The sequence below is a fragment of the Tauraco erythrolophus genome, chromosome 6 (genome assembly GCF_009769465.1).
Source record: "Tauraco erythrolophus isolate bTauEry1 chromosome 6, bTauEry1.pri, whole genome shotgun sequence".
NCBI classification, from domain to species: Eukaryota; Metazoa; Chordata; class Aves; order Musophagiformes; family Musophagidae; genus Tauraco; species Tauraco erythrolophus.
The window spans coordinates 34,958,688-34,985,552 of record NC_141470.1 but is presented as its reverse complement, the minus strand read 5'-3'; the positions used below and the strand labels follow the sequence as shown (position 1 = coordinate 34,985,552).

At 40.2% G+C, this 26,865-nt stretch overlaps 1 protein-coding gene across 1 annotated transcript in view; it reads left to right on the top strand.

Moving 5' to 3' along the window:
• The window catches only part of RAD51B (RAD51 paralog B), a 423,330-nt gene that overhangs the window by 271,815 nt on the left and 124,650 nt on the right, over positions 1-26,865 (top strand). The window contains exon 10 of the mRNA XM_086613448.1: positions 17,199-17,277. Within this exon, the coding sequence (XP_086469574.1) occupies positions 17,199-17,277 (79 nt within the window). The remainder of the gene's footprint in view (positions 1-17,198; positions 17,278-26,865) is intronic.

Genomic DNA, 26,865 nt, shown 5'->3' with positions numbered 1-26,865 from the left:
AGTGTCATTGCTCCTAACATCAGAGTGGCAATGACCAAAGTTGTTTATCCTTGGAATGCCTTGGCAAATCCCCCTGCATCCTGCCTTCTATGAAACCTTTTTTTTTTTTTTTTTTTTTTTTTGGTAATTAAAACCAAGAGAACTAAAATGTCTAACTCAAATTTAAGTGTTTATTATTCAGAAAAATTCATAGAATCACAATATCGTAGAATGATTAGGGTTGGAAGGGACCTCAAAGATCATCTAGTTCCAACCCCCCTGCCATGGGCAGGGAAACCCTCCACTACACCAGGTTGCCCAAAGCCTCATCCAGCCTGGCCTTCAACACTTCCAGGGCTGGGGCATCCACAGCTTCTCTGGGCAACCTCTTCCAGTGCCTCTCCACCCTCAATATAAAAAAATTATTCCTATATCTAATCGAAATCTCCCCTCTTTCAGTTTAAAGCCATTGCCCCTTGTCCTATCACTACATGCCCTTGTAAAAAGTCCCTCTCCAGCTTTCCTGTAGGCCCCCTTTAAGTACTGGAAGGCTGCTATAAGATCATCCTGAAGCCTTCTCTTCTCCAGGCTGAACAGCCCCAGCTCTCTCAGCCTGTCTTTGTAGGAGAGGTGTTCCAGCCCTCGGATCATCTTGGTGGCCCTCCTTTGGACTTGCTTCAACAGCTCCATGTCCTCCTTGTGTTGAGGACTCCAGAGCTGAGTCTCCTGCTAAGACTGTCTTGGAATATAGTATACTTAAAGCTTAGAGGCGTTCTTAATAGTGAAAAAGATCAGAATATTGTTACAAAGGAACTGGACAAACTTAAATAGTGAAAATATAGTGGAATGTAAGATGGATAATAGAAATAATCTGTAAAGTAATATTGAGCATTACAAATGAGTTTCTGCTTTACGTAAGGAGCATACAAGCTCAAAGTGAAGCTAATACTAGAGTGGTTTAGTTTATCACAGAAAAACTAATTCAACAGTGTAATGCAATCATGAAAAGGGTCTGTGCTGTCCTAAAGTAGATCAGGCAAGGTATTTTCAAAGGAAAGAGATAAGTGTTTATACCATTGTGGAAAGGCACCGAGGCCATCTCTGGAATACTGTATATGGCCTGGACATTTGTGTTCAAGCTACTACTTCTTTCTTTTCTGTACACTTACTTTCTTCCCAGTAAGGTCTGTGTGAGATAGAATATATTTGTTGACATAGCAACAAGTTTAGCTGTCACTGGTGAAAAAATAAACCTCAGATAAAGTTTTAAACCAGACAAACTTTGACATACTGACTTCAGTGGGCAAAATGCATCGCATCTTCTGTGAAAAGGTAGGGATCAGACATGATCCCCATGCCCAGACATTAAAACTTTTATGATGCTCTAAACATATTAAGGGAGAATCATCTCAGGAGTTTGTATATCTAGGATATTATGCTTCGAACTTGAATTTTCGCTTGTTTTATGAATCTAATGTAATTGAACTCTTCTAGATTGACAACACAGGAGAATGACAGCCAGTGAGTGGCATTAAAAATGTGCTGTACAGAAAACAGTGTGTTTTCCCTGGTTCAGCCTTGTCAGTATATCTACCCTGGGTAGAATCAATTAATCTAGAAGGGTTTGCTCTACGTAGACTTTTTGATCTTTCATCTCTATAAATCCTGTCTATGGTATCAGTGCCCTTAGCTGTGATCTAAAAACAGGCTGAAAAAGAAGAAACCCTCTTAACTGCTTAGAAACTGAATACAGACTACTGGCTCACTTTAAGGAATAAAAACAATTTTGACATACCACTGCCTGAGATGGACTGCATCTTAAAACAGAGTTTTTGATGGTCTCCAATGTTGGTGACCTGTTGGGAGCTGCCTGGCCAACTTTTATGACATCTACTCATCATATTGCATCAAGAAGATAATAAAATATATAAATTTCACAATATTACCTTCCCCTGGACTGATTGTTGTAACTGTTGGAAAAATACAATGGGATTTTAGGACATCTGCTCAATCAGGAATGGAAAGGATGTGTCCAGGAGATGGTAGAGTATTATAGTCACATTGTGGAAACATTTGAAGATACTTGTGACTAAAAAGTAAAAGGCAATATAAATAGCTACCTGCTTCCAGCTCTCACATGTGGTACTTACACTGTTCTTTGATTAGAGAGAGGTATGTCCTCTGGATACATATTAACAGAAAACAGTAAACTCTCAATCTATGTTGAAGTTCAGTGTTTCTGACAGGCTTGTGATTGATGGATAACTTCAACATTTCATATAGTGGTAGGAAGTAGTGTAAAGTGCAACTCGTTAATGAATGACTTCTTCCTTGAGTATTCATATTGGAGCAACACTACATTGGAAATAACTAACCAGGTCACTTGTCCAGAAATGCCCGTCTCATCAAAAAAAGTGACAGACCTAGGTTGCAATGTAGTGCGTGAGGCACTACTGAGATTGTTCTCCACTGGAAAGAGCTCATTTGATTTATTTTGGGTTTGCAAGGCCCTTTCACATTTGCGTCACAGTGATGGTTCATGGTCTCCCTTATCAGTCATTTCCTACAAGTGAGTCCTGAATCTCTGGCAGAAGTTTTTTCACTGCTCCTGAGTGAACAATCAGCCTTGGCTTCTTCTGCCATTTGACTTGATTTGGCTGTGCAGACGTCTCTGCAGTTCAGGGTGTTTACGTGCTCCACAGCACTCAACTGAAAGCTATGGAGTTTAGCTTGCAAAGACACCTGAGTTGGCCTTGTACAGAGCTGATGACAGTCCAGGAGGTTTGGCTTGGAGTCTGAGCCAAAAAAGCCTTATCAGGCCTGAGCCAGCGTTGCTGTTTTACTCAGCAAATTGATGTTTCTGGTCCAAATTGTGTGTTTATTCTTTACTGTATGTCAGTGAAATTATTTCTCTTATTGTCACTGTTTATTTATCTATCTAGTAATAATACAAAGCTGTGTACTCATATTCATTTCAAGCCACAGATAGAAAGTCACCTAATCCCCTCTTAACTTGTATTGACATTTCCAGCTGGATGTGGTACATTTCATATCAAAAACATGAGTAGACTACTTTTTTCTCATTTTTTAATACATTTTGTCTTACTTCTCACTTGTGATCTTATAATGGCTATCTCAGTCTTCATTTGAAATGACTGAAGAGTCTGAAAAGGGAAAATAAAAGTGTGAATTAGCACAAAACAAATTCAATAAGTTTCTTACTCATCTAAATTAGTTGGTATTAAATATAGAAAAAAAAAAAAAGCCAAACAACTTCCTGTAAGAAATGTAGTAAAGGTTGCCATTTGGGTAGCATTGCAGGAAAGAAGAGGTTGAGATATTTTTTTTCATCTTGTTTTTTCCTACAGTTGTGCATTTTCTTTGCTATGGCTACATTTTTGTCTTTTGAACATAACAAAATAAGTTTTCAAAAGTTCACATGTAGTTAAGATCCCTAATGCACATAGACTAATCTGAATTTCTTAAGCATAATCCCCACGTTAGAGAATATCTAAAAGCCGTAAATGCTACTCCCAGTAATTTTGTGAAAAGAATGACCATTATGTCTGATCTTTCCTTCTGTTTCTTCTCCAACATAAAAAGGTTGATTAACCTGCTGATTGTTATTTGGGGCATATTGTCATCAAAAATTTCAGATCTGATGGGTTATAAAGCAATGTTTCAGGTCCTAAAGGACTGGCCAGCCTTTAGTGCATCTGTGTCACGCATTGGAACAAGCATGTTTGCCTTTACCTGGTGGGGATTGGTGGTGATCTGCTACCCTCTAGAAATGTAAATGAAGTCTCCTGAAACATTTCATGTTTGTTAGGGAAAAGTTTTTCCATGACTCTGTTACTCAGTGGTTGTACGTTCAGCAACACAGATGATGTTTATAAGGCCATTAAGCTTTCTTTGAACACATTGGTAAAATCTCTCCCAATAATATTCTTGCTAGAGAAAATCTGAATCTCACAGAAAGATTGAAATTAAATTTAAAATTAAATCTGTCACCTTTTCTCAACACCTGTAAAGCATGACAGTACTCCAAAAGCACACGCAGTGCATCTCTATGTATTAGCTCACAGATCTGTCAGCATTTTTTTTTTCTTGTCCTTGTTATGTGATGCCCAGTGGACTCCAAAATATAGTCTGCTGAGGCTTTACGTAAGATAAATTGCTGTCTCTTTTATGTGAATTTAGCAGTGTTGTGTTAGCTTGTCTCCAGGGACTTGACTTTTAGAAACAACAAAGTGAACACAGAAAAACAGTTGGAAAGCATTTTTCTTTGTTTCATATCAAAAGCATTTTGCAGCACTAGTGTGAGTGAAAAATATTTATGCTGTGGTCTAGGACTTAGTTGAATCCCAATCTTTTCGGCCCAAGTTTGGAAATTTAGGATTATGCCTTTACATGAAGGAAGTATGAAGGACACTTGTTTTTATGATGTCCAAAACTAATGAATGCGGAATGGGCAGAGCACACTTGTGATACTCTTTTACAATGGATTAATCTTCTTTCCATTTATAAACAGTGATGTTGAGCTCTTTCATCATTAAGAAAGCAAAAAGAAAGTGAAAGAAGGAATGAATATTGGCTAAATAAAGATTTGAGACTCATTAGGCATTGGAGTTGAATTTGCAGCGGATAGTTTTTTATCTGTAGAAGACAAATATATTGCTAAAACTATCATAAGGAAGGTTCATAGAGATCTGAAGAATAATGGAAGTAATAAACCATGATGGCAATGCATATGCTAATTAATTACTTATGAATGTATATTCCTTATGTTGTGCTAGTGAATTACACTGAGCTGATCTACTCCATGCAGTGATGAGGGCTGGATGCTGTTTGGATCCCTACCTCTGCAGCCATGTGGGCAGAGGAGCCAGTGGCATCTCTGTCTGAGCACGTGGTTCTGTGGAGGAGAAAGTGTGCAGCTGGTGGGCTTCCGTGCTGTCCTCCCCACTGGTCCTGTCTCTTCCAGGCAAGTCTGGCTGGCTGGGTGGAAGCAGCCAAATATTCTGAGAACTGCTCTGGTGCTATTGTACTGGTACTCTCTTAGGAGTCCTTCCTGATTTGAGGTGCATGTTCCTGGGGATAAGGCAGTGTTCCAATGTGTGTCGTAAATAACAATTGTATCCTACAGCCCTTTTCCTATTTCCAGAACCAAAGTCAATGGAACAGTATGGAAGGTTCTGAAAAGCTGTGTAAACTTTGTTTTCTGTTCTTCTCAGTACCAGCATGCCATAAGTCTCATGAATGACCACAAGCTGCCACACAGGAGAATTCCCCTAGAAGGCTGTATTTATGCTACCCAACTACGTTATCCAGCCACAGCACCATCCTCAGATCCTTTTTCTCAGTATCATTTCATAGTGGTAACCAGGACATGCTGACTGGCTGGCTGCTTTCATGCTTAGTAAAAGCTACAAACATTTTCTCCTGAATTACCCTTCACATTGAATAATTACCAGGGCTTTGGGCCTCAAAAGTATTATAGCATAGGAAATCACCATGGCCAAGCTCTTGTGAAGTTTTCTGGCCTCTAGAGGAGTCTCCACTGGGAAAATTAGGAGAGACTCGGAAACAGAAAAGATGATAACATTCATTTTACAAAGTAGGGAATAAGGCATGTGGCAGGGAGACAGAAAGCACTTCTGGGAAAAGGAATTTCACAGGGTCTGGTGTTATATGAGCAGAAGAGAGCCGACTGGCCCTGTATACCCTGTATTTCACACTGAAGAACTTGCACCAGAAGTCTGGCTTAAGTGGAAGTATACTGGAGGCAGCCTGTTTTTGTGCAGTTCTCTGGCCAGGTTGCTGCAGTTCAGACACAATTTGGATAAACATCTGGGATTGCATTTTCTTTTCCAGTTAAAACTTGAAGTTGCCCAATGTTTGCCTGGGCAGTGCAGTTCCCTGCCACTGAAGCTATTGTTAAGTTATGTACATCAGGCAGGAAAAGATACTCTGAGCTAGAGGGTTCAGGGGTCTGCTTGTGGTGTGGGAGACAACAGCAGAGCAAAAGTGGCCTTTTATTAGATTTGGCCTATTGCATTCAGGATAGCCATTCCTCTGGAGCACATCAGGACAGTTCATCTTGGAAAGTTTTGCTTTTGTTGTCTGTGATTGTCTTTGATACTCATTTGAGGTTTTGATGATTTCCTTCCATTGAAGTTATGTTTACTCAGCCCAAGGATATTCAGAGCTCCTCATTATAGTGCCTGAAGCTGGAACCATGTCTGAATGGCAGTACATATTACATGCTGAGTTCTCTCACTTGAAATCCAGTGTTTGGTACATCACAAGGGCTGGAGCAATTTGCAGACTGGTCATCTGTTGCTAGCAACTGCCTGGATAGGCACAGCCAAAACATATGCCTTTATTCTGGTTTTGTGAGAGGGAAGTGAATTGACCCCATTGAATATTTGAGAAAACAGATAGCAGAACTATTGGTTATTGTTCCTTCTGCTGTACCCTCTGAGTAGGGGAAAGCAAGGTATCTCTGGAGGTGTGCCTACCTGGCAGAAAATTAATACAGTGAAGTTGCTGAAAACGTCCATCTCCATGCCTGATTTTGGACTGAAGCAAAGGAATACTACATGATTTTCATATAGTTGCTCAATAAAACAGTGGCAAAGCTAGGAGGAAAACTCATGAATCCTGATTCACGAGTCCTGGCATATGCACTATGAAAAGGTCCTTTATATGTGTATTGCTCTTTAGAAGCAAGATCTGAGGCCCACCAGGTATAGCAGGGCTTGAGATTTGGAGAGTGTCCTCTTTCCCGGACTTGTCCACTGCCCTGTTTCTCCTCTGTTCTTAAAAGATTCTTGGTTTTCATTTCTATCTCCTCCTTTTGTTTGTTTTCCTTTCATTTCTTTCCTTTGCAAGTATTGAATGTCTCCTCTGGGAGTAAGCCTAGCCACATGTGTGTGCAATGATGGTTTATTTTTATTGGAGTCATTGCCTGTGACTGTTATTCATTACTATAGGAAGAACTGCACTAACAAACCGCTCTGAGAGCTTTTTTTTTTTTTTCCTGTTGTAAAAAGTCCTGTTTTGTCCATAGCCATTGAGAGTATCTACTGCCATCATTAAGACATTGAGAGTTTGGAACTCGGACATTGGTACTGCCTCCTGAATGTCCTGTTGTGTCTGGTGTCACAAAGCAGAATCTCAGCTTCCTTGCATGTCGTCCCTCTAGGTCGGCTTTCAACCATCTGTCCAGCTCTCTGCTACCTAAGCAACTCAGATGGCCTCTGCTTGAGGAAGAATTTGTGGTTGCACGAAGCTAGTGCAGTCACTGACTACTGTTATGGCCTCTTAAGATAATAAAAGGTACAGCCAGAACAGAACCAAACAAGGCCTGCCTGGGATGAAATAGCTGATTCAGAAAAGGCAAGTTAAAAGTAGTATAAAATACTTTTATCTTGCTTACACATCTAATCTTGATACTGGATAAGTAATCAACAGCCTTATTTCCTCACTTTTATTCTCAAACTATCACAGATTTCTGTGTCACCGTGGGCAAGACCACCATCTCTCGTCTTTAAAATCATTCAAGGAATTCCTGGTGCTTTTTTTAAGATGAATCTGCAGCATAAGTAATAAAATTATTGATAGTTAGATTAGGAGCATATGCTTAGCATAAATGTAAGCCAGAGCTTAGCGATGTAAGCAGCCTGAATAATTTCACATAAAGAATACCGCTATGTAAAATCAATGAATATTAATTAACCACTTCTGAGTTCAGAGTGGAGCACAGTGAGGAAAGGTGAGTGATTTGCCCAAAAGAACATAAGACTTTACCCTAAAAGTTATTGCTAGGATAAAACAAACAGACAAGAAGTGATTTACCTGAAATTTGGCTAATATTGCATAGGTTTGTGATTTCTAGAGATTTGTTTTAAATATTTCAGAATCTCTGCTTCCCACTAGCACTGGCTCTTAAAATCAAAGATAATCAGTCAGAATTTGGCTGAGAAGGTTTGATCTCTTTGATATTAATTTACATTTATTAATAATTTGTTAATACATTTGTGTCATGCTGATATTTCAGGATTGAGATTTCTTTGAATTCTTTATCCCATGTTGAATCCATCTCACATGTTCCCTCAGACTTTTGAAGGCTTTCCATTCATTAATTTTCTTACTCAAATCAGTGTCCATTGTGGCTGCTTCTCCTGCAAAACTGTCTTTATATGCATCTGCATTTCTCCCTTCCTCACTTTTTCTTAAGATGATAGACAGGGACTTCTTAGCTTTGCAGTCTTAGCAATGTTTTTTCACATACGGAATTTCTAGGCATTGCACTAAAAGTATTAAACAGATATGCTGCTACATTTTGGGGGAGTGAGACAACAACAGGATGGTCAGCTGCCTTTCGACTCTGTCCATTTTGCTGTTGTTTCCAGATGTGTGCTAATGGACATTTTTAGGATGTACACACAAACTGTGCTTTCCTACTTTTCTGCACTAATTGGTTTGGATTTATGGAATGCCTCTCATAAAGTGTCTCTAGCTGCCGTTGTTGCTTCTCCATAAAGCAGTAGAAAGGAAACTCATTCCTAAACAGTTTCCTCTGGACAGGATTTTCTTGTGGGGGAAGGAGAGATACAATCCATTTAAACTGCTCTATAAAGAGTTTTATTGGGTTGTGGCCCATTAACCTGGCCTTGATGAAAACCTTTTCAAACAACTGGACTTGGGAACCACATCTCTCAGGTGCTGTGCATGGCACAAATGAAACAATAGTTTTATATGAGATAGTTTTAATACAAATTGTGATTTATTTTTTTTTAACATACACCAAAACAGTAGGGGCTCCATATGTACTCCCACTACTGGGGTATGTTTGTAGCCCCATGTCTCATTGTTTGCTCTCTAGTGCTCAAGACATCTTAAGCTTTCCCCATGTCAATCCACCAAGTTTGTTTTTACCAAGAAGAATATATGTGTGGGATCTGGATGATTAGGAGGGCTAAAGGATGACTACATATATCTCTTTTCCCTCAACCTGTCCATTTTTCCTCTTTATTCCCAATCATTGCGCAGCCTGCCCAGCCCGTAGCATTTTCTGCTGACAAGCGTACAGGTGCAGACAGTAGTGCTGGGGCAGCTGAGCTTTCTTCTGCTTGAAAGGGGAAAGTCTGTGCATAGAGAGCTTTTACTTGCAACAGGGTTTGGAAGAAGGTATAAAGCAGGGGATAATCATCTCCATAAAACACAACTCCCTGATAAAGTCCAACAAACTCTACAATGATTTGCTTGTGGAGGAAATGTGATTTGATAACATCTTACTTGGATTTTTGTACTGATATCAGCTATACAATCTTTAGAAATATATTTAATGTATTTAACTTCAATTTACCCAAACACATATTGGAGATATTTTTTTCTCCACTCTTGTAAAGCCTTTTTAAAATCTATAGATTAAGTACCATATACAAGTAAAATGTTATAATCCCAAGAATCATTTGTGATGGGAGATGTGTAAATTGTTTATGGGTATATCCTGCGAGCTAAGTAAATGATTGCAGGATACCTAAACTACAGTTTTTTTCACCAGAACACTGATAATGTATTACGGTCACTTTTTGTTTCTGCAACAAGGAGTAATTTTATCCCAAGGTAAATCAGAATCTGTTGTGAGACTGAAGTCTCAGAGAGCTCCAGGATCTAATGAGCATTAGTGTTTGGTGAAGCTTGGCAGAAAATGTAACCATTTTTTCTCCTGCCTTGTAAAAAGCTATCCCATTGCCCTGAGGATGCTTCTACATGAAGAGGGTGCAGGGAACAACTGGTAGATCACTGTGTAAAGCCTTGATGCTACCGCAGCATTAGTGCCTGTTAGGGAACTCCTGATTCCATCCTCAGGCACCTTTCTGGTGGGCTGGAGGCAGCGTGACCTGTGGGATTGGGAAGGAGGGCTGACCCTGGGAACTGGATCGCAGCTCCTGCTCAAAAGTAAATGATCTGCAGAGTAAGGACTGCAGCTTTCGTTTTTAGAATATATCACATTCCTGCAGATAGGGCCCGAGAAGAACTAGAAGGGAAGGCAGAAAAAACAGTTATGAGGTCTGCTGGGATATCTGATGCAAAATCAACTTTGTTGTTTTCCTTACTGGCTTTTTCCTGGGCTCTCTTGCAGCTGAAAAAACAACCCTTCTAATCTACAATAAGAAGGGAAATTCTGGCATGAAGATTGTCCACCCAGACATTTGGCACAATTGGGGGAAAATTTTGTTTAGCTTAGCACTGATTTTATTAGTACGTGAGTCTGAGTCTTGAGAGATAGTCTTTTCCCTGCTGAATGACACTGTTGATGGTGTAGGTTTCCTTCTCAAGTCTCAGCTATGCCCTTGCAAGCTAACATGGTGTAACTGAAGAGTTCTCCCAAAATGCACCAGCTATTAACAACGACTGTTTACTGCAATAGGACAACGATACAAATTAGAAAAAAAATCCCAGCAAGCCAGCGTTGTTTCAGTAAGGGCAGCAAGCGTAGTAAGAACCAGACACCTTTCACAGATCTCACATATTTGGCAATTCATCAGTAGATCTGAATTCCAAAATATGTATTGACTGGAAACGTGGTTTTGTTGTTCATTCGGTCCTTAGCGCACGTATACATGTTTTGTCGGTACAAAAGATGAGATAACGTAAATCTAGTAGAAAAAGAAATCTAAGGAAAAAATTAGCACAGAACAAAATAAAAAGAGAAGAATCTATTAAATGTTAATACAGCTGATTTTCTCAAATATTTCATTGTAATATCTTAGTCCATTACTTTTGTAAAAATCAGTTTTCTGTTGCAAAATCATACATTCTTTACCGTGTGAGAGCTCATAGCTCAGTCAAAATCATGTTATTATTTCACTGTTTGATAGTTTATCATCCTGGCATTTCGATAACTAATTTGATATAAGGCTCTGTCTCCTTCATGTTCTTTACTCTTTTTTGGCAGGATGCTGACTTGATTTCTGGTTATCAGACTACTTCTAAAAAGTCCATCGAATACATTTTCCAATCCATCAGTATTCCTTGCTATTGACAGGAGATGTTGTCCCAATAATTAGTATTTTCTGCTGGGCTTCTGCAATCAATTTCTGTGATTCATCTCTTCCATAAAGCCTATAAACAATAAACTATATTAATAAAAATGCTTTCCCTAATTAAAAACCAAACTTTAATGTCCAATTTTTCTGCTGTCATCATCAATTCTCTCTAAGCCTTTTGTTTCTCAGCTGCTCTGCCTATCTCTCATTTATCTTTCTTTATCTAATCTAATGTCGTCTATCCAGTTTCTATTCACTTTTCATCAAGGTGATATATTTATTTCCTCTCCCATAGTACCTTTGTGTTCTTAAGGTGCCTCACGGCCAAAATAATTTTTCAGTTGTTTAATGTTTATTCTACATTTTTGTCAAATAAGTAATTATTACAAACCTCCTGACAGGGAAATGTGATGCTAGAAAGGAAAGAAAGGAACTAAAATTTGACCATTTTGGAAAGTTAGGACTTTGCAAAACTTAAAATAGCTTTGATTTTTACTTTTCTCATCCATCTCTATCATTCACACTTTAGCAGGACAGCAGCGTTAAGAATAACTGCCTCTCGATTTGATATTCCATTCCAGAAGCTCATGGACAGGACGAGTTAGAAAGACTCAGTACCATTTAATCATTCTTCTATGTCTATTTTCTATTCATTTCACCATTTTAAAAATAATTTTAGTAACCTAAATGCCTGTTAACTTGTTTAGACTATTATTTACTATAATTGGTTACTCATCTCAAAATATGTACTGCTTTTGGTGCAGTTTTGACAGCAGTGAAGTGTCAATAGGAAAAAGTTTCTGATGAGGCCAGGATTTCATCTTTGATTCATTGGTTAAATAGTTCTTATCATAAAAGGTGTGGCTTTTGCTTATCTGGGTAGGAAACAAAGCGATAAATTCTTTTACATATGTCAGGAACACTAGTGGAGTTGTATATTCCCTTCTTTTCCTGAAGTGAAAAAGGAATCAAGGAAGTCTTTCCTTTTTGTTGGACTGAAAATTTAGGTTCTCAATCTTAAATTTGGGAAAGCAAGATTGTGGAAAGAGGTTTCTGTTTTGTCTTGTTACACAGCTAACCTCCGTATAAAGAATTCTGATTCAGATCCAGGTTCAGATAATAAACTTTTCTGTACTCTCTCCAGATTTTGGCCAGGACTGATTTAGAATTGGAACAAGACATATAGTTAAATATATGTGAGCTTTAGAGATGCCTGTTCTGCCTGAGCTCTTGTCTTCTGAGTTATCCTGGAAGACCTCATGTCCTCCGCTTCCTCAGGTGGCTGCTTGGAATCTTAGGAAGAGGAGCAGATACTTACCAGAAGATAGAGATAAGATGACTTTAAATTATATCATTTCTGTATTTGAAAACCAGCAGCTTTTTCTCATTTTGTTGGTGACAAAGATCCTTAGTTGCGTATGGACCATCAAGGGACATTGTTAGCATGTGTTGTTCCAACCCTGTCAATTCTATCAGCATAAAAGATGAGTTGGCAGGGCTTTGATGCTTCTCAGGATGAACACAGAACTTGAAGAGACTTCATAGGTCATGGAGTGCATTGCAGGCACTGCTTCTTATTCCTTTCATAAATATTTTAATCTGAATTCTAAATTTATTTATTTGTTAGCCTTGCCTCTTTGAGTTGAAGGCTCTTCCAGAATCCTACTTTACTGATGGTTATAAACTTTAAAATTTCCAGCCAAAATGTTTTCATGGCTGCACGTTTGTTCTGCTGCCAGTGTTGTCTGTTAGTTTGAGAAGCTCTTCTCCTTCTTCCTGCTCCATTCTCTCGTTTCCCCTCTCCGCATTCACTTACACACATAGACATCAGTCAGCGTCCATTTTTGCCAGCTTCATGGAGCTAATTTTTTCTGGTGACCTCTCAGATGAGTGCTCCATTCTCCTCACTAGCATACAGCTCATCTCTTGTAGTTTGAGTTCATGGGTGACCTGTACTGTACATAGTGTTCCAGATTAAAGCTTGCTAGTGGCTTGTACAGAAACACCAATGTATCCCTGGTTTTGCCAGGTGTACATGGTGGTGCGCTGTACGATTGGATCTGCCGTTGTCTGCCGTTGTCCTGGCTACATCACCTTGTGGGTCAGTAATCTTGTGAGGTACTAATATACCCAGGAAGTGTTTTCTTTTCAATAACTGACTGTTTCACCTTTTGTCTTACAGCTTCTGTGCTTATCCTTGTTTTATTCATTATCTGTTCTCATTTAGCAGTGTTAAAAGCCTTACAGAGATCCAAATAGATGAGGTCTAATTTATTTCAGATTTCTAAAAAATACAGAGAAGGATGTCAGGTATGTCTGGTGTGACATCCATGTTTTGTTTTATTCCATTTTCCAAGTCTTTAGTTATTCTTCCCTTCAAAATTTCTTCTAAAGACCTACACAATACTGAAATCAGATTATGGACCTCAACTCACCAATTTATGGGTTTTTTTCCTCTTCCCATTGATGTCTATGTTTGCTGCTTCTCAGTTATGTTGCATCATCTTCAATTTCATAGATGAGTGACAAATACTAGCTATCAGACCTAAATTCACATGCTGATTCTTACTGTGTTTTTTGGATAAAGATTATCTATTTTTTACTGGATGTGCTAAGCTCTTGGAGTTTTCTTTCCACTCAGTTGTTATTTCTGTATCAATATGATACAAATAGTTCCCATTATCTGCTTTCTCCTCTTTTTCAGCATCATCCTGCTTGTTAAAAACTGATTATTTCTTCACTCGTATCTAGAATACATTTAATCACTATCCCAGTGTCATTTCATTGTAACTCCAATTTTTGTTTCCTTTTTGATATTGCTAATAATCTTTCCAGGGTCAACATCACCTTGATTTTTGGTAATCCTTGGTTTATACTTATGCTTCTTGGCCTCCAAAACATCATTTTCTTTTTTTGATATGTATTTCCTGCTATAAGTTCCTGTGTATACATAAGAACCTACGCTGTGTTGGCTATTCCAACCAGAGGATTCTTTGCAATGACCTTTTGCAGTTTTTTCTCTTTGGTTGAAACACAAATCTAAATATGTATTTTTTTTTTAAGTTATGTTAATGTAGAGTTTGGTGTTATAAAAAAGAGTTCTATGTAAAATGAAATATGCAATCATACTTTCAAGGTTATTATTCTCAGTAAGTAAACATTCAAAATAAAGCTATACCTTTGAATACTCTGAGCTGTTCCTGTTTCACTAAAAAGGAAGCTAATTCTGAGCCTCAGATGTAACTGTGCAGCACCAGCCTTTCAGAGGGGCCCTGTGATGTGCTGCTGAAAGGATGTGATTTATTATATTTTTTCATTGCTATACTTAGTTATACACATATTGTAACTACATAAAAATGCAGTAACAGAATGTACGTAGGGTTATTTGAATGTCTATCCATTTGCACGTACAACTGTGCCTAGTGCACATGCATACATAGGTTAGTATTTATGTGCATAGTAACGCACAGAATGCCAAAAATTTGACCTTAGACATCAGATTTGTAACTGTTTCTCTTCGGGCCTTTCCGATTAAACATCCAGCTGTTGTGGGAGACTCTGTAGCTGAGCATTTGCACAGTTTTTCCACCCCATCCTCTCCCTCATGTTCTCAGAGCTGAGGGAGCGTGCGGAGCACCAGGAGACACTCTGCTTTCCTCCTGGCAGAGTCCCTCTCCTGCCACGTCAGTGGGAAGTGCTGGCTCTGGGGATAACGACGGGCAAGGGAGTTGAGGTTTCGTCAAGGTGCGTCAGGAACGTGGGATGCGACATGCCTCTCCTTTCTCCAGGAGTTCGTTCCAGTGAGAACGGTAATTAGCATGGAAGAAGTGAAAGTGCTAGCGCGGCAGTTTTCCTACTTGGAGTAGTTCACAAAGGTTGTATCGCATCCTGAGGTGGTTTTGCCAGCTTCATATGACTGAAAGGAAAACATTGACATTTGGACTGGCCTGATGTTCTCCGGCTGTATTTGCGGTCTCTATGTGACTGCCTTTATTTTTTACTGTCTGAAGAAGAAGGGAGCCTATGTTTGGTTTAAATTCTGAAAACCATAAAAATGTTAGCTAGCTTTGAGTACACATGGGAAATAATGGTTATATTGAAGAACCAGATATAAGGATTTTCTTTCTTCAGCCTGTATCGGGATCAGATCAGAAAGAGTTGCAAGACACCCAAGCATGGTCCTGTCTGCAGACTGCATACAAATGCAAATGAAACCCACCTACTATACAGACACCCTTAGCATTTGAAGTGCTACAGGAAAGTCACACGAATCTTAATTCTTCAGCAGAATTTGCTGCCAGGTCCTCTGGTTACATAAGGACACTGCAGAGCTCAAACTTCTGGTGCTTATTGTTAACCTTACACTTAGAAATAAATGTCCCAGTTCTGTATCTCTGTGAGGTGATTCAATACTGTCTGACTTTTCAGTGAAATATGAGCAGTTTTGGTGAGCATGAACTTCCTCTTGGCTTTTATAAAACCTGCTCACTGTTTTCCTGGTGATAGTTAGGCACCGTCAACCGAAATTCAAATGCAGTGGCCCTTACGAGTGCTTGAATGTTTGGCAGAGTTAGGGCATAACCTTTGGAAATAATGAGGGTTTTTTACTTCATTTGAAATCAGCAGGATCTATTGGTGCCCCGCACCTCTAAAAATAAGATTGTTACTGTCTGTAATTCTCAGAAATCTCTGTTTGAATGTATCTGACAGAGGGCTGCCTATGTTGGGCTGAGGGAGTGTGGTACCTGAGAGGGCTTTGGAAATTTGAGCACTGAGGTGCGGGATGGTTCCACAGCACGCTGCCAGGCAGGCTGCGTGGCCAGGCTCGGTGGAATCAGTACGTGGAAGGAATGGCAGTCGGCAGGGTGGCTCCGTGTCCTGAGCGGTCGTGGCTCCGGCTCTGCGGTACCGCTCTGCTTGGAGCAGATCCCTGCACGGGATCAGCATGGGCTGAGGGAGAGCCGCCTGCCCGAGCCATGTCCTTAGGGCCGGGAAGGCTCTCCCAGGGTGCAGGGTCGCTGCTGGGAGAGCTGGTGTTCAGTTCCCAGCCTTTTCTAGCTGTTGGAGCGGTGAGCGGAGGAAGGTGCTTCGGCTCTGTTCCGCAGCTCTGTGCCAGAGGCAGAGCAGCAGCCACTCTCCGCTTCAGCCGCTGCTGCCAGTGTCTGCTGCAGGGCCCACCTGGGCACCATTAGATCACCGTTTGTGCTGATCGCACTCTGGGCAGAGCTTATTAAATTTATCATTAAAATATCACTTTCATGTAGATGACAGAATGGGGATTATTTCCAGGAAAGCTATGAGGGTACAGTCCTCAGCAATCAGCGACAATCAAACAGCTGAGCAATAGAGGCTGGCATGTTTCTGTGAGCTTGACGGGCATTGCGGGTCCGGTGTCCCCTGCCCTGACAGTAAACTCATCACTTCGCCTCCAGAGCTCTGCTGCAGCTCATCTTCCACAGAGGATGGTTCCTCCACAGTGGAGCCAGAGAGCTTGGGTTATTTCTGGCCTGATCCTGAAGGGCCAGCACACTCAAATGCCGAGGTAAATTCTATTTCGCTATAGACCCTGAGGGAATTCCAGTTCCTATTTTGAAACTCCAAGGACAGTATCCCTGAATAAAACTTGACTTGGTCTTTTGTAAAAGAGGACATCCACATAATTGTGATGGCATGTTACCTTCCCTGGTGTGGTGCCCCGTGGGTGGATCACACTGCTTCCAGGGGCAGGAGGAAGATGGCGGGTGTTCTTGGAGAAGCCAAGGGGTGCATCTGTGGAACAGCTGCTGGCGATTAAAATTGTGTTACACAGTGCCAGTTGCAGTTTTGCTCAAAATTGTCTTCTATCTGAGTACAACGGCCTGAACCAACAGGAATGATTTGGCTTAACAGGATGCCAATAAGACAAACAAAACTTACTGCTTGCATGACAGTGTTTTTTTAGGGCCTGTGAATCCTTTTAAATTTGCAGCATGATCTATACATGCATATGAGAAGACCTCGACTACTTAGAATTGACAGGGCTAGATCAATAACTAGCTTGTTATTTCTGCAGTGTGCTTTACTACTTCCGGAAGTTAAATCCAGCGAGATTATTCTATGGATTTAAGCTCTGATCAGTATGTTATAAAGATGTGTACTTATATATTGTTTGTTTTGCAGCTCCTGGTTGCTAAATCCCCTGTTGCTCCATTCTCCACTTTTTTCTACACCATTGAGAAATCAGGGTTGGTTCTTCAAGGTAAGACCAGAGCATTGATTGTTTTTCCTTTACAGTTAATGTTTTAAGCAGGTTGAACTTAGATAACAGCAACTATTCTTGAAAATGATGCTGTTTATAGCTAATTAAAACCCCACGAATTTAAACAGTCTGGTTGACAAGGGCAGCCTTCTGCTGTTTTCACTGTTTGGTCTTGGATTATACTGAATTAGTTGTTGCATATTGCCATGGATCTAAGAATGGGCTCTAAAATTACTAATCAAGGCTCCCTGTTTTCCTTCAAGATAAGGTAAAGTGGTTCTGGCAACACTGCTCCTATGGGATAGGTTTCTCCAGGAGAAACACCCATCTATCATTAATAACATGCTGTAATAAATGGCGGTTCTTTAGCAAATGACTTGACATGAATAAAAATGCAGGAAATTAATATCTGTTCTCTATTTTTGTGATCTTTTTAATGCTAATGCCCCATGGTCTTAAATAATCCTCAAATTCTCTAGGATATGAGGTAGTGTACTGAAAAGCTGGATATTACTACCATGATGGCAGGGAACTAGAGTTTCTTGTGTCCATGTCCTAAATCATGTATTTTCAGAGCTCTTCACTTCTTTTCCCCATTTATCCCAATAAATCTTCCTTTAATGTCCTTACTTTTTGACAGACATTTGTAGATCAATTTTGTCAAGTTGCTGTCTGTTGATATGCAGCCTGACTCCTGATTGCTGCATCAGTTTAGCAGACTAAATAAAATTAGTCAGTGCCTGTCGCTTTTTGTTCAGAGAATACGCTCTGATATGCAGCTGTGGCATTAAGGAAAGTGAGTATCACTGTTTGTCAGATTCCAGTGATTGAGAATCACTGATCCCATAAAGCACTACGAAGATTTCAAGGCATGCGAACAGTTCTCTTTCTGATTGCCCATTTCTCACCTTCAAACAGGCTGTACCAAACCAATGACATATTTACATTTACTAATGACTAAATACACTTACATCTCTGGTGATACATAATGTAGGAAAAATAAACTAAAACATTTCTTGATGCTTTTTTGCTTCCATTTCATACGTCTACGTAACGATAATGTAGAGGTCCATCCAGTGTTTCCTAAGCCTTTGGATACTATACCCAGTGTGTTCTTAGATGGCATTCTGGGAATTTGTTCTGCTTTATTTGATACCATTTCAAACAGGCTACAGGAACTAGAAACCATTTTTATTAGTTTAAGGTGAGGTGGCTTGCAAGAGTCGGTCTAGACATGTTTTGATTCGGTATACGGCAGAAGACAAGCTACTTTTCTGTCTTGAGTATTTTCTGAGTTGCAGAGATGATTCTGGTCATTATAAAGAAAGGCAGACAATTTCCTAGTTTGTCGTCAGGCACTAATGTAGTGAAACTTTGGGAAAGAAAGATTTCCCATTTCAGAAATGGAAAGCATTTCATCAGAGAGGATAATTATTTCTTTCAGTTCTTTTCTGAGAGCCAGGAATATAGCTTTCCAATGACTGCATATAACCTTTGAAGAACAAATGGGCCTGGTAATACTTGACGATGATAGAGCAGGACTCTCTGATAGAAGGATAGCACTGTATTAGAAGCATGGCAATTGCTCTTTTCCCTGTATCCATGTGTTTCTGGGGTGCACATCTAAAACGTCATTCACCACTTTTCTAAAAACAGGTGAGATCAGTTTGTATTTCTCCAAGTAAATGCTGTCTAGATATCAGGCATTCTTTGTACATTTTGGAAGGCAACTTGAAGCTCTTTGTGTGAACATTTTCCTGCTTTCTGACTACACAATTATATTTCCATTTTAGATATCTTTCTCCAAGATGGGTAGTAACCAAGGACATGACTCCCTTGATAATGTGCCCCAGACTACTTTACAGAGCCTTATGAGCACTTACACGAAAGCCATCTCACTGAGTTGTACAAAGTAAATATTGCATGTTCTCATCCCGCATTTCAGTCAGTGATCGTTATCTCTATGGAAAGAGGAAGTGTGCAAATCACCTGGAAACAGTTGTTTCATATGAGATGCAGAAAATGACACCAGGCTGCCTGATGCAAGAGAGGCTAGAGTTTTTGTGACAGTTGTAGCTGGCGCTTCTTTCCAAAGGGAAGCTGGACACAAGGTAAGATGTCAGTAAGGCAGCCGGTGAGGGAGTGTCCCTGCGTTGCTGTTTCAGGGACATCGTATAGTGCTAAAAAGTGGAATCCATCCCACAGCCTGATTGCAAAGGCAGCTTTCCCATTCAGGCTTTGTTGTTTAATTCAGTTGGTGTCAGGAGGTGAGCACATTCAGGGCTACTGATGGGAACAAGTGGATGGATGTGGGAACTGGTGAGAAGAAGCAGCTGGCTGAAATGCCCAGGATTCTTTCTTCTCACTTAGGGGGTCCCATCTCGGCACCGTTAACCAATAGACTGTAAACAAATTGATATCGGAAAACGTGGCTGGAAACTCCTTGATTAGCGAGGGTGAATGGGGAATGAGAGACAAAGTGAAAGTGTGATTTAACAGTTCCACAAGCAATTTCCATTGCCACCTCTGAGGGATTTGGATGTGTGGAATAGGCTAAAAATGAGGAGGAGCTCTCCCCCCTTTTGTTCTGTGGGCTGGAGGATAATAAAACGGCAGGAGAGGCAGTGCGGCTAGTTAGGGATTTCACAGGCCGCTATTTGATGCAGTTTAAGGAGCCCTTCTGCTATTGTTGCAGTTAAAATGGGAAGCGGAACTGTTCTCCATTCGCAAAAATCTCCAGCGTCCTCAGGAAGAAGGCTGAGAGCAAAAGGCTATTAAGATGGTAATGCTGCCCCATTTGGAGGAATGTATCAAAATCCTCTTTGTCAATGTAAATCGCTGCTCTGTTTCCCTGGTATCTTTGCATCTCATGGCCCCAGTGCAGGCACAGAAGTGTTCGGAGGAGACCCTAATGAAGGCAGAACTGCTTCTCTTTTATTGTCAGAGGAGAGCTCCAGGCTGCCCAAGGGTGCCACAGAGAAAACTTCTTTGCTTTTATAAACTTGAAGTGTTTGGGGATGAAAAGAATCCAGTTATGCACTCATTCTTTTATTTCCACTCTCAGACTAGAGAAATGAAATTTGGTGATTGAAAAGCAAGATTGGCCAGTCAGAGATTTGTCAAGGGAAGTTAGCCTTCAGTGTCCTCCTTTCATCGCTCCAGCATGCTCTGTGTTGTAGAGGGAGTGCAAACCGAAAAAAGCATCAGTTGCCTTTACATTGCAATACAATGTCATGTAACGTACTGCCATGCCGTACAGTGTGACTCTGTGATGAACATGAATTGTGAGTGCGAAATCCAGTCTGACAGCAGATCTCTATTTTGTAGAGATCTCAAACAGAGAGGCAGAAGCACCGCAAAACATTGGAAATTTTACTGTCTGCTTGTGTGTTCTGTTTAAGGACTTGCTGTTGCTTCCCTAATTCAATATGCTAGTTAAAGTGAATGAAGTGATACTGTTAAAAAGAATAACTGTAAAAAAGCTCCAGATCTACTTGATTAGGGGTGCCAGTCACAAGATTATTTTTCTCATTGGCAGTGATATAATTTCTGGTTTAGGTTGGAAATTACTAGCTCGTCATTCTGTTCCTAGTTTGTCAGTCAGAACAGATTCTGGGCTGTTCTTGCCTAGTTGTAGTTTCATTGAAGCTGAACGTAGCACATACTGGGTTAGGTCAGCTGAACTAGAAGATTCCACTTAGCCGTGAACACACTTATGCAAAAAGAAGATAGGCTGAATAAGCTGATGTCAGTTTTAAGCTGTATTCTGAGGGCCAACATCCGACTTTAGCTTTACAAGCAGCAGCATTCTAGGGCATAAATACAAGCTAGCAACAGAGCCTAGCTATTAGCAACTGATAGCTTGGGTGTTTGTGAGGAGTCTCATTCCATCTCACCTAAGTAAATGCCCTCTGTTACCAAGAGGATGGTGCTGCAAAATAAGCCAGGGGATGTGGTGGCTAGCTGTCAAACAGAGAATCTGTTGGGACTTTTCACTAAATACTTTATCCAAGTTATTAACGTTGCTCTTCATTGAAAGAGCTCAGAAGCACTGAAAACACAAGGTAAATAATGCTAATGAGCTAGGACTTGCTATTGAGCAATGATTTGTTTTCAGTTTCATAGAGTTTAAAGATGGATGAAATCAGCAGTTCATCCAAACTGACCTCCCATATGTCATGCCTGTTCCCTTTGGGTACCTGATAACTTATGTTACACTGAATCATGTCTTCTAGAGAGACATCAAGAAACATGAGTTCCTGGTTTGCCTTGACAGTGATTTCAAGTTTTAGCTACTTGCTGCTAAATACTCGTTCTGTATTTCAGATTAGAATTCGTTTGCCTTCAGCTTTTGGCCTTAGTTCTTGTTATGACCTTCAGTGCTAAATAAAGCACTGTTGCCGTTAAATGGTTGCCGTTTTGCATGAGGGTACTTGACATTAAGAATTATCCTGCTATGTTTTATTCATCCTTTTGAAAGGAAGTTATAACTATCTGCCAATTTAACCTCAAAACTTTTGTGTCTCGTGCTGATTGGCTTCCCTCACTACCCAAAGAAAGGACAGTATGCCTTGTATTGCTAAAGGGAAGTGTTTGATTTTTGTGCCAGCAGGACTGGATGATTAGTTAGTTGATTAATCCACCCTTTCTTCTGCCCTCTTTTCCACTGCACATGTGTTTGTGTGTGCACAGCCATGCTCCCATTGCCTGTAATGTCTTATTGAGGCACGTAACTTCTGATAAGTAGAAACAAAAGATATGCACTTGGAAGAGAGTCTCTTAGGTTTTAAGTTTCACAGTACTAAGAAGGAAAAGCTCTAGGAACAGCTAAATTTAGGGAAATGTTGGTATGTTATGTTTCATTCGTCACTAACATAATGAAAGAAGCTCATTTTGATCTCAAAATATCATAGGGTCTGGGTTTGTAGTGCAGCATGGCAAACTGTCTCCAAAGTGTTATAACTAATTTATATGGCTGAAGCAAGTGAAAAGTGCCTCATTTTATTTTGTAAAGAAATGCTTTGGTAATGAGTAGTGAGGTAGAAAGGGAATTCTGAAAGAAAGGGCAGCGTTATTTGTATTGTATTGTGTGAGTTTGAACAGTGAGAGACAATGATTTACTGCATCAAAAGCTTTTATTCAGTTGAAGAACTGTAACTATAAAGTGACCTTTGTCTGGAGCAACATGGATATAATCTGTAAAATGAAGCAGGGTTGTACTCAATGTGTAAATGGATGGAAGACAGATTAATGGGAATAAAGTTGTGCGTTGCTATTGAGATGGTAACGGATTTGCAGTGCCACTGGTGATTTCCAGCCCTATTGGAGGGATAAAGATGAACTGATCATTGTTAGGATCTCTGTGGGGTGGAACCATTTTTGCTGTATTCCCCACAGGACACTGAAAGCCTCATGCTATTTCTAACAGGTTTGTAATAATGGGAGCAAAAAAAACCCATGATCGCTTAGTAGGCTAGGTCTATCCTAGCAGTAAGGAATTTGAAAAAAGTGTGAATCCCATCATCCCAGTGCCAGTAAAATCACCCATACAGATGTAGCTGACGTCAACGAAAATATCGTTTTGTTCAGCCAGTTCATGGCATTTTGAGGAGTGGGTTACTAAACTTAACCCAGGAATAGAGTTTGCTTGGATGAGGGTGTCCTCACGAGGTGACTTTGTGGGAATCCCTGTACTGCTCTGCAGCAGTGTTGGCAAATCCTCTCTGGCGTAGCTGAACTCCATGACTGTTGAACGAAGGGGTCCAGAGAAAGAAAGCACAGATGCAAACCCAACTGAAAATGGTAATGAAGAAAGGTGGAGGGAAAATATCTTAGTTGTGAAGGAAGACTAGAGGCATCTTGGATTTAGATCTAGTAGAAACAAAAACCCTCTGTTATTTCAATAAAATTAAATGTTTTTCTTTGCAAACGTGATCTTTCTAGTGGCATAGTAGACAGACAACAGATTGGTAACGTTTCTGGACAATACTTTTTGCTGTGAGCTTAACATGTGAGAGGATATTATGCTGCATAAATGCAGTTTAGTATTGAATTACTTGCTTATTTCTGAACACATATGTAAAGATACTGAAGATATAGTACTGCTTTCTTGCACTGAAAGCCAAACATGTCCCTAAATGCTTTGCTAGATTGTGACTGAAGTGCCAGCATTTAATTTTTCTTAAGTTTTTTCTTAAATGTAATATGAAAAAAAATAGTGCAAGCAGTGTGTCAAACCTGTTCTCATTTTCACCAGTGTGAATCAAAACTATTTTTTTTTTAATTCAGTGTTGTTAAAACAGTGAGCTGAAGAGTGTAAATCTGTATTTGCAAAGATGTTCCCCTCTTTTCAAGGCTGACATAGGCTTCCGGGAACAAAATGGTCTCACTTCAGAGAAATCATCTCCTTACCAGTCTCTCTGTAATGAATTCATGATCAAAGTGGGCTGCTCCCCTGTGTTTTCAGCACAGTGCTAAAGCAAATGGCCCTTTTTCCAAAAGGCTTTTAGCATAAGGAGTGAAGTCATCCGTTGATCAGAGGTAGTATCTGTGATTTGTGACAGTATATTGTTGGGAACTGAACGTTTTTGTGGCATACCAAGACTCTACTAGTAATTACCTGGATTTAACATAGATGATGTTACATCTTTCAAGCTACAGATTTGTAGAATAAGGTCAAATGTAGCTGAAATGGACTTAATGTTCTTAAGTGAACACATTCATGAATAGGAATCCAAAAAAAGTCCAAAAACATGTTTTTCAGACAGATTAAAGTCTCATGCTTTTGTGTGCAGCTCATGAAAGTAAAAGGTAGTTAAGTCTTACTGTGATTTGTCCCTTTCTCACATAGGCACAACTAGATTTATTTTGCACTCCTCAAAGGTTATGTCTGTTCTAGCTTCACTGCTAGCGTGTTTGGTGAAGCCATCACTACTGTCAGTTTATCCTGCAAAACGAGTTAACAGGACTATGACCCAAATGACTTAACTTTGGTAGTTCATGCATCTTTTCATTAGTTGTAGGACTTTATGTATTCTCCATGTTAAAATCTTGTAAAATCTCTGAGTGTACAGCCCGGTTGCCAAAAGGAAATGCTGGACACTTTATTGTTCCCTGTGCTGGGAAGGGGAGAGTGGTGTGGAGATCTAACAGTTAGCTACAGTCTAAACCTGGAAGTCTCCAGGGTGCAATCCTGTGTAGATAGGCACATTTGAATAGCACTTCATCTAAACTAGAAAACTTTTGCCTGAAGGGAGGCTTAGTAGCACAGGGATAACACTTTGCAAATAAGGTTCCCACTGCTTTGGCCCCAGTGCTGTTTTTCTTTGAAACTTTCTCTATGTTTTCAGAATTAACATACCTAGAACAACCTCAGATATCTCTGCATCTGATGTATAGACTCGCTCTGTCTTTAAAACTGGACTAAACACAAATTTCAATTATCTTGTCATGTAAGTCTAAACCTGTCTGGAGAAGATGGAACAGGCATATATAGCACTTTCACAGAAAGAGACACATATATGATAAAGTCTCCCAACAAACAGGTTTTTACTTCAGAAGGTTTTTCTCACGACAGTCATTTCCTAAAATTAATAACATTGGGCTGTTACTGTAAAGTATTTTCTATAATGTTCATTTGAACTTTCAACACAGTGTTAACGATTGTTGCAGCACTTCTCCTTGTGGTTTATGTTGCAATGAAACCAGAATCTGGCCCTTTGTCATTCAGTTCTGTGAAGACCTCTGAAAAATTTGTGAGATTAAATTTCAGGGCTGGATTGAGTCAACCACAGGTTACAAAGATGAGGGAGGCAAGAAGTTTAGTCAGCAGTTTGTTAAGAGCATGGTGCATCAGCCACAGCTGTGCCTTGGTTTGCCACCTGCATAACTCGCGAGGGTCTGCCTTAGGGCTCAACTGAGGCAAGGCAGTGCACCCATGACTCCAGGGGTGAAGAGGAGGCACAGGCAGATGATGCTACAATTAACAGTTCAAAAAGAGATGCTGTTTAGGAAAAGGTTTTAATTTATTGTCCAGTGAATCTCATTTTCATTTAAACTTTCTAGCTTTTCCATTACAGAAACAATCTCCCACATAGTCCAACACCCTGTGAAGGTGTGCTCTCCAGAAGCAGCAGCAGAGACGTGAAGAGTGATGTTTCTAGAAAACGTCGTGGGACTATGAGTGCTATAAAGCAGTCTGCAATAGGGTGATTGCTCAGAGTGCTGCATGCTGTTGTGGATGTGGATCCCTCAGCTGGGCTATGCCCTACTACTGAGTGAATAAGCATAGAATAAGCAGGCTGATGTCCTGAGTCGTGAACACCAAGATGTGAACTCCTGAAGATGTTCTGAGTGAGTTTAGGGATGAGAATCGTTTGCTTGGTAGCTTATGGAAAACACCACATTCCTCCTTCAGGCTGCATGTGTTTGATGAAGGACTTCAGTCTTGAGGCATGCCAGGTGGGAACTGCACACTACACCTTTTACTTTCTTCATTTGTGCTGCGAGTGAATTGCCCAGAACAAGGTATCAGTCAGCCAGGCACATACATTGCAGCTGTGTGTTTGTAGACTATCCTGGCTGCCATGGCCATTTGCTGAAGTTCACAGAGGAGCAGAACATCCTGTTTGCTTAGTTTTCTTTTGTCTGCCCCGTACCAGCACAGGGAGAATATTCCTATATATCTTTTCTTTTCTGCTCTGAAATTGGATCACAGTACTCATGATTGCGTTCAATAGCTGGAAATGCTGAGGATATCCGATTGCTGAGGTCTCTTATTTTAAACTCCACATGCCAGGAAAAGTATGTGGGATCCCACCAGCTTAGCACTGGAGGGTGCAGGATGCATCAACAGGAAAACCAAACAAAACATGAAGTTAAATTCATTTGAAAAGGGAAGGGACTAGTATACCACCCATCAGCAGTATTTAAACTCTTCATATCCACACAATAGGCCTTTTATTTTCCTTCAGTTCTCAATATGCAAACTATCTGAGATTGATTTTTAGAGCTGCAGCTGTCACTAAAGTCAGTGGGAGCTGTAGGTGCTTGTTACCTTTGAAAATCGAGCCAATATATTCTAATGTGGTAGCGAAAGCCAAAACCACTAAATTAGGGTGGTTAAAGCACAAGCTGGTACTTCTGTAAGGTGATCCCAGCCATCTTCATATTTGATACAGTGGCAGGGCCTCATGCTTTGCAACCAGATCTCAGAGATACGTTGTTTCTTCTTCACCTTTCAGCCCTCCTTCCCCTAGGACTTTGTGGCCTTCCTTCATCACTGCAGTCCTTCCAGCCAATACTGAATAGGACTCTATTGGAGTTTAACAGAGCTAACTTTTATTCATCTAGAATACTTTATTTTCCTTAAGAAACAGGTTTGCTTCCACTTTTTCTCTCAAACGTGCTTTTAGGCTGATCTAGGGAATGAGTGGTCACACAACTAACCTGTAGCCTCCCTCCTACCGTAGCAGCAGCGAAGATGAGCAGCCACCCAAGGCACTGCTTGGTTTTCATTTGGAGGATCTGTTGTGCCCCAGGAAAGGTTCCTAAGCAGTGTCCAGGAGTCAGACCAAGTCTACATTTCTC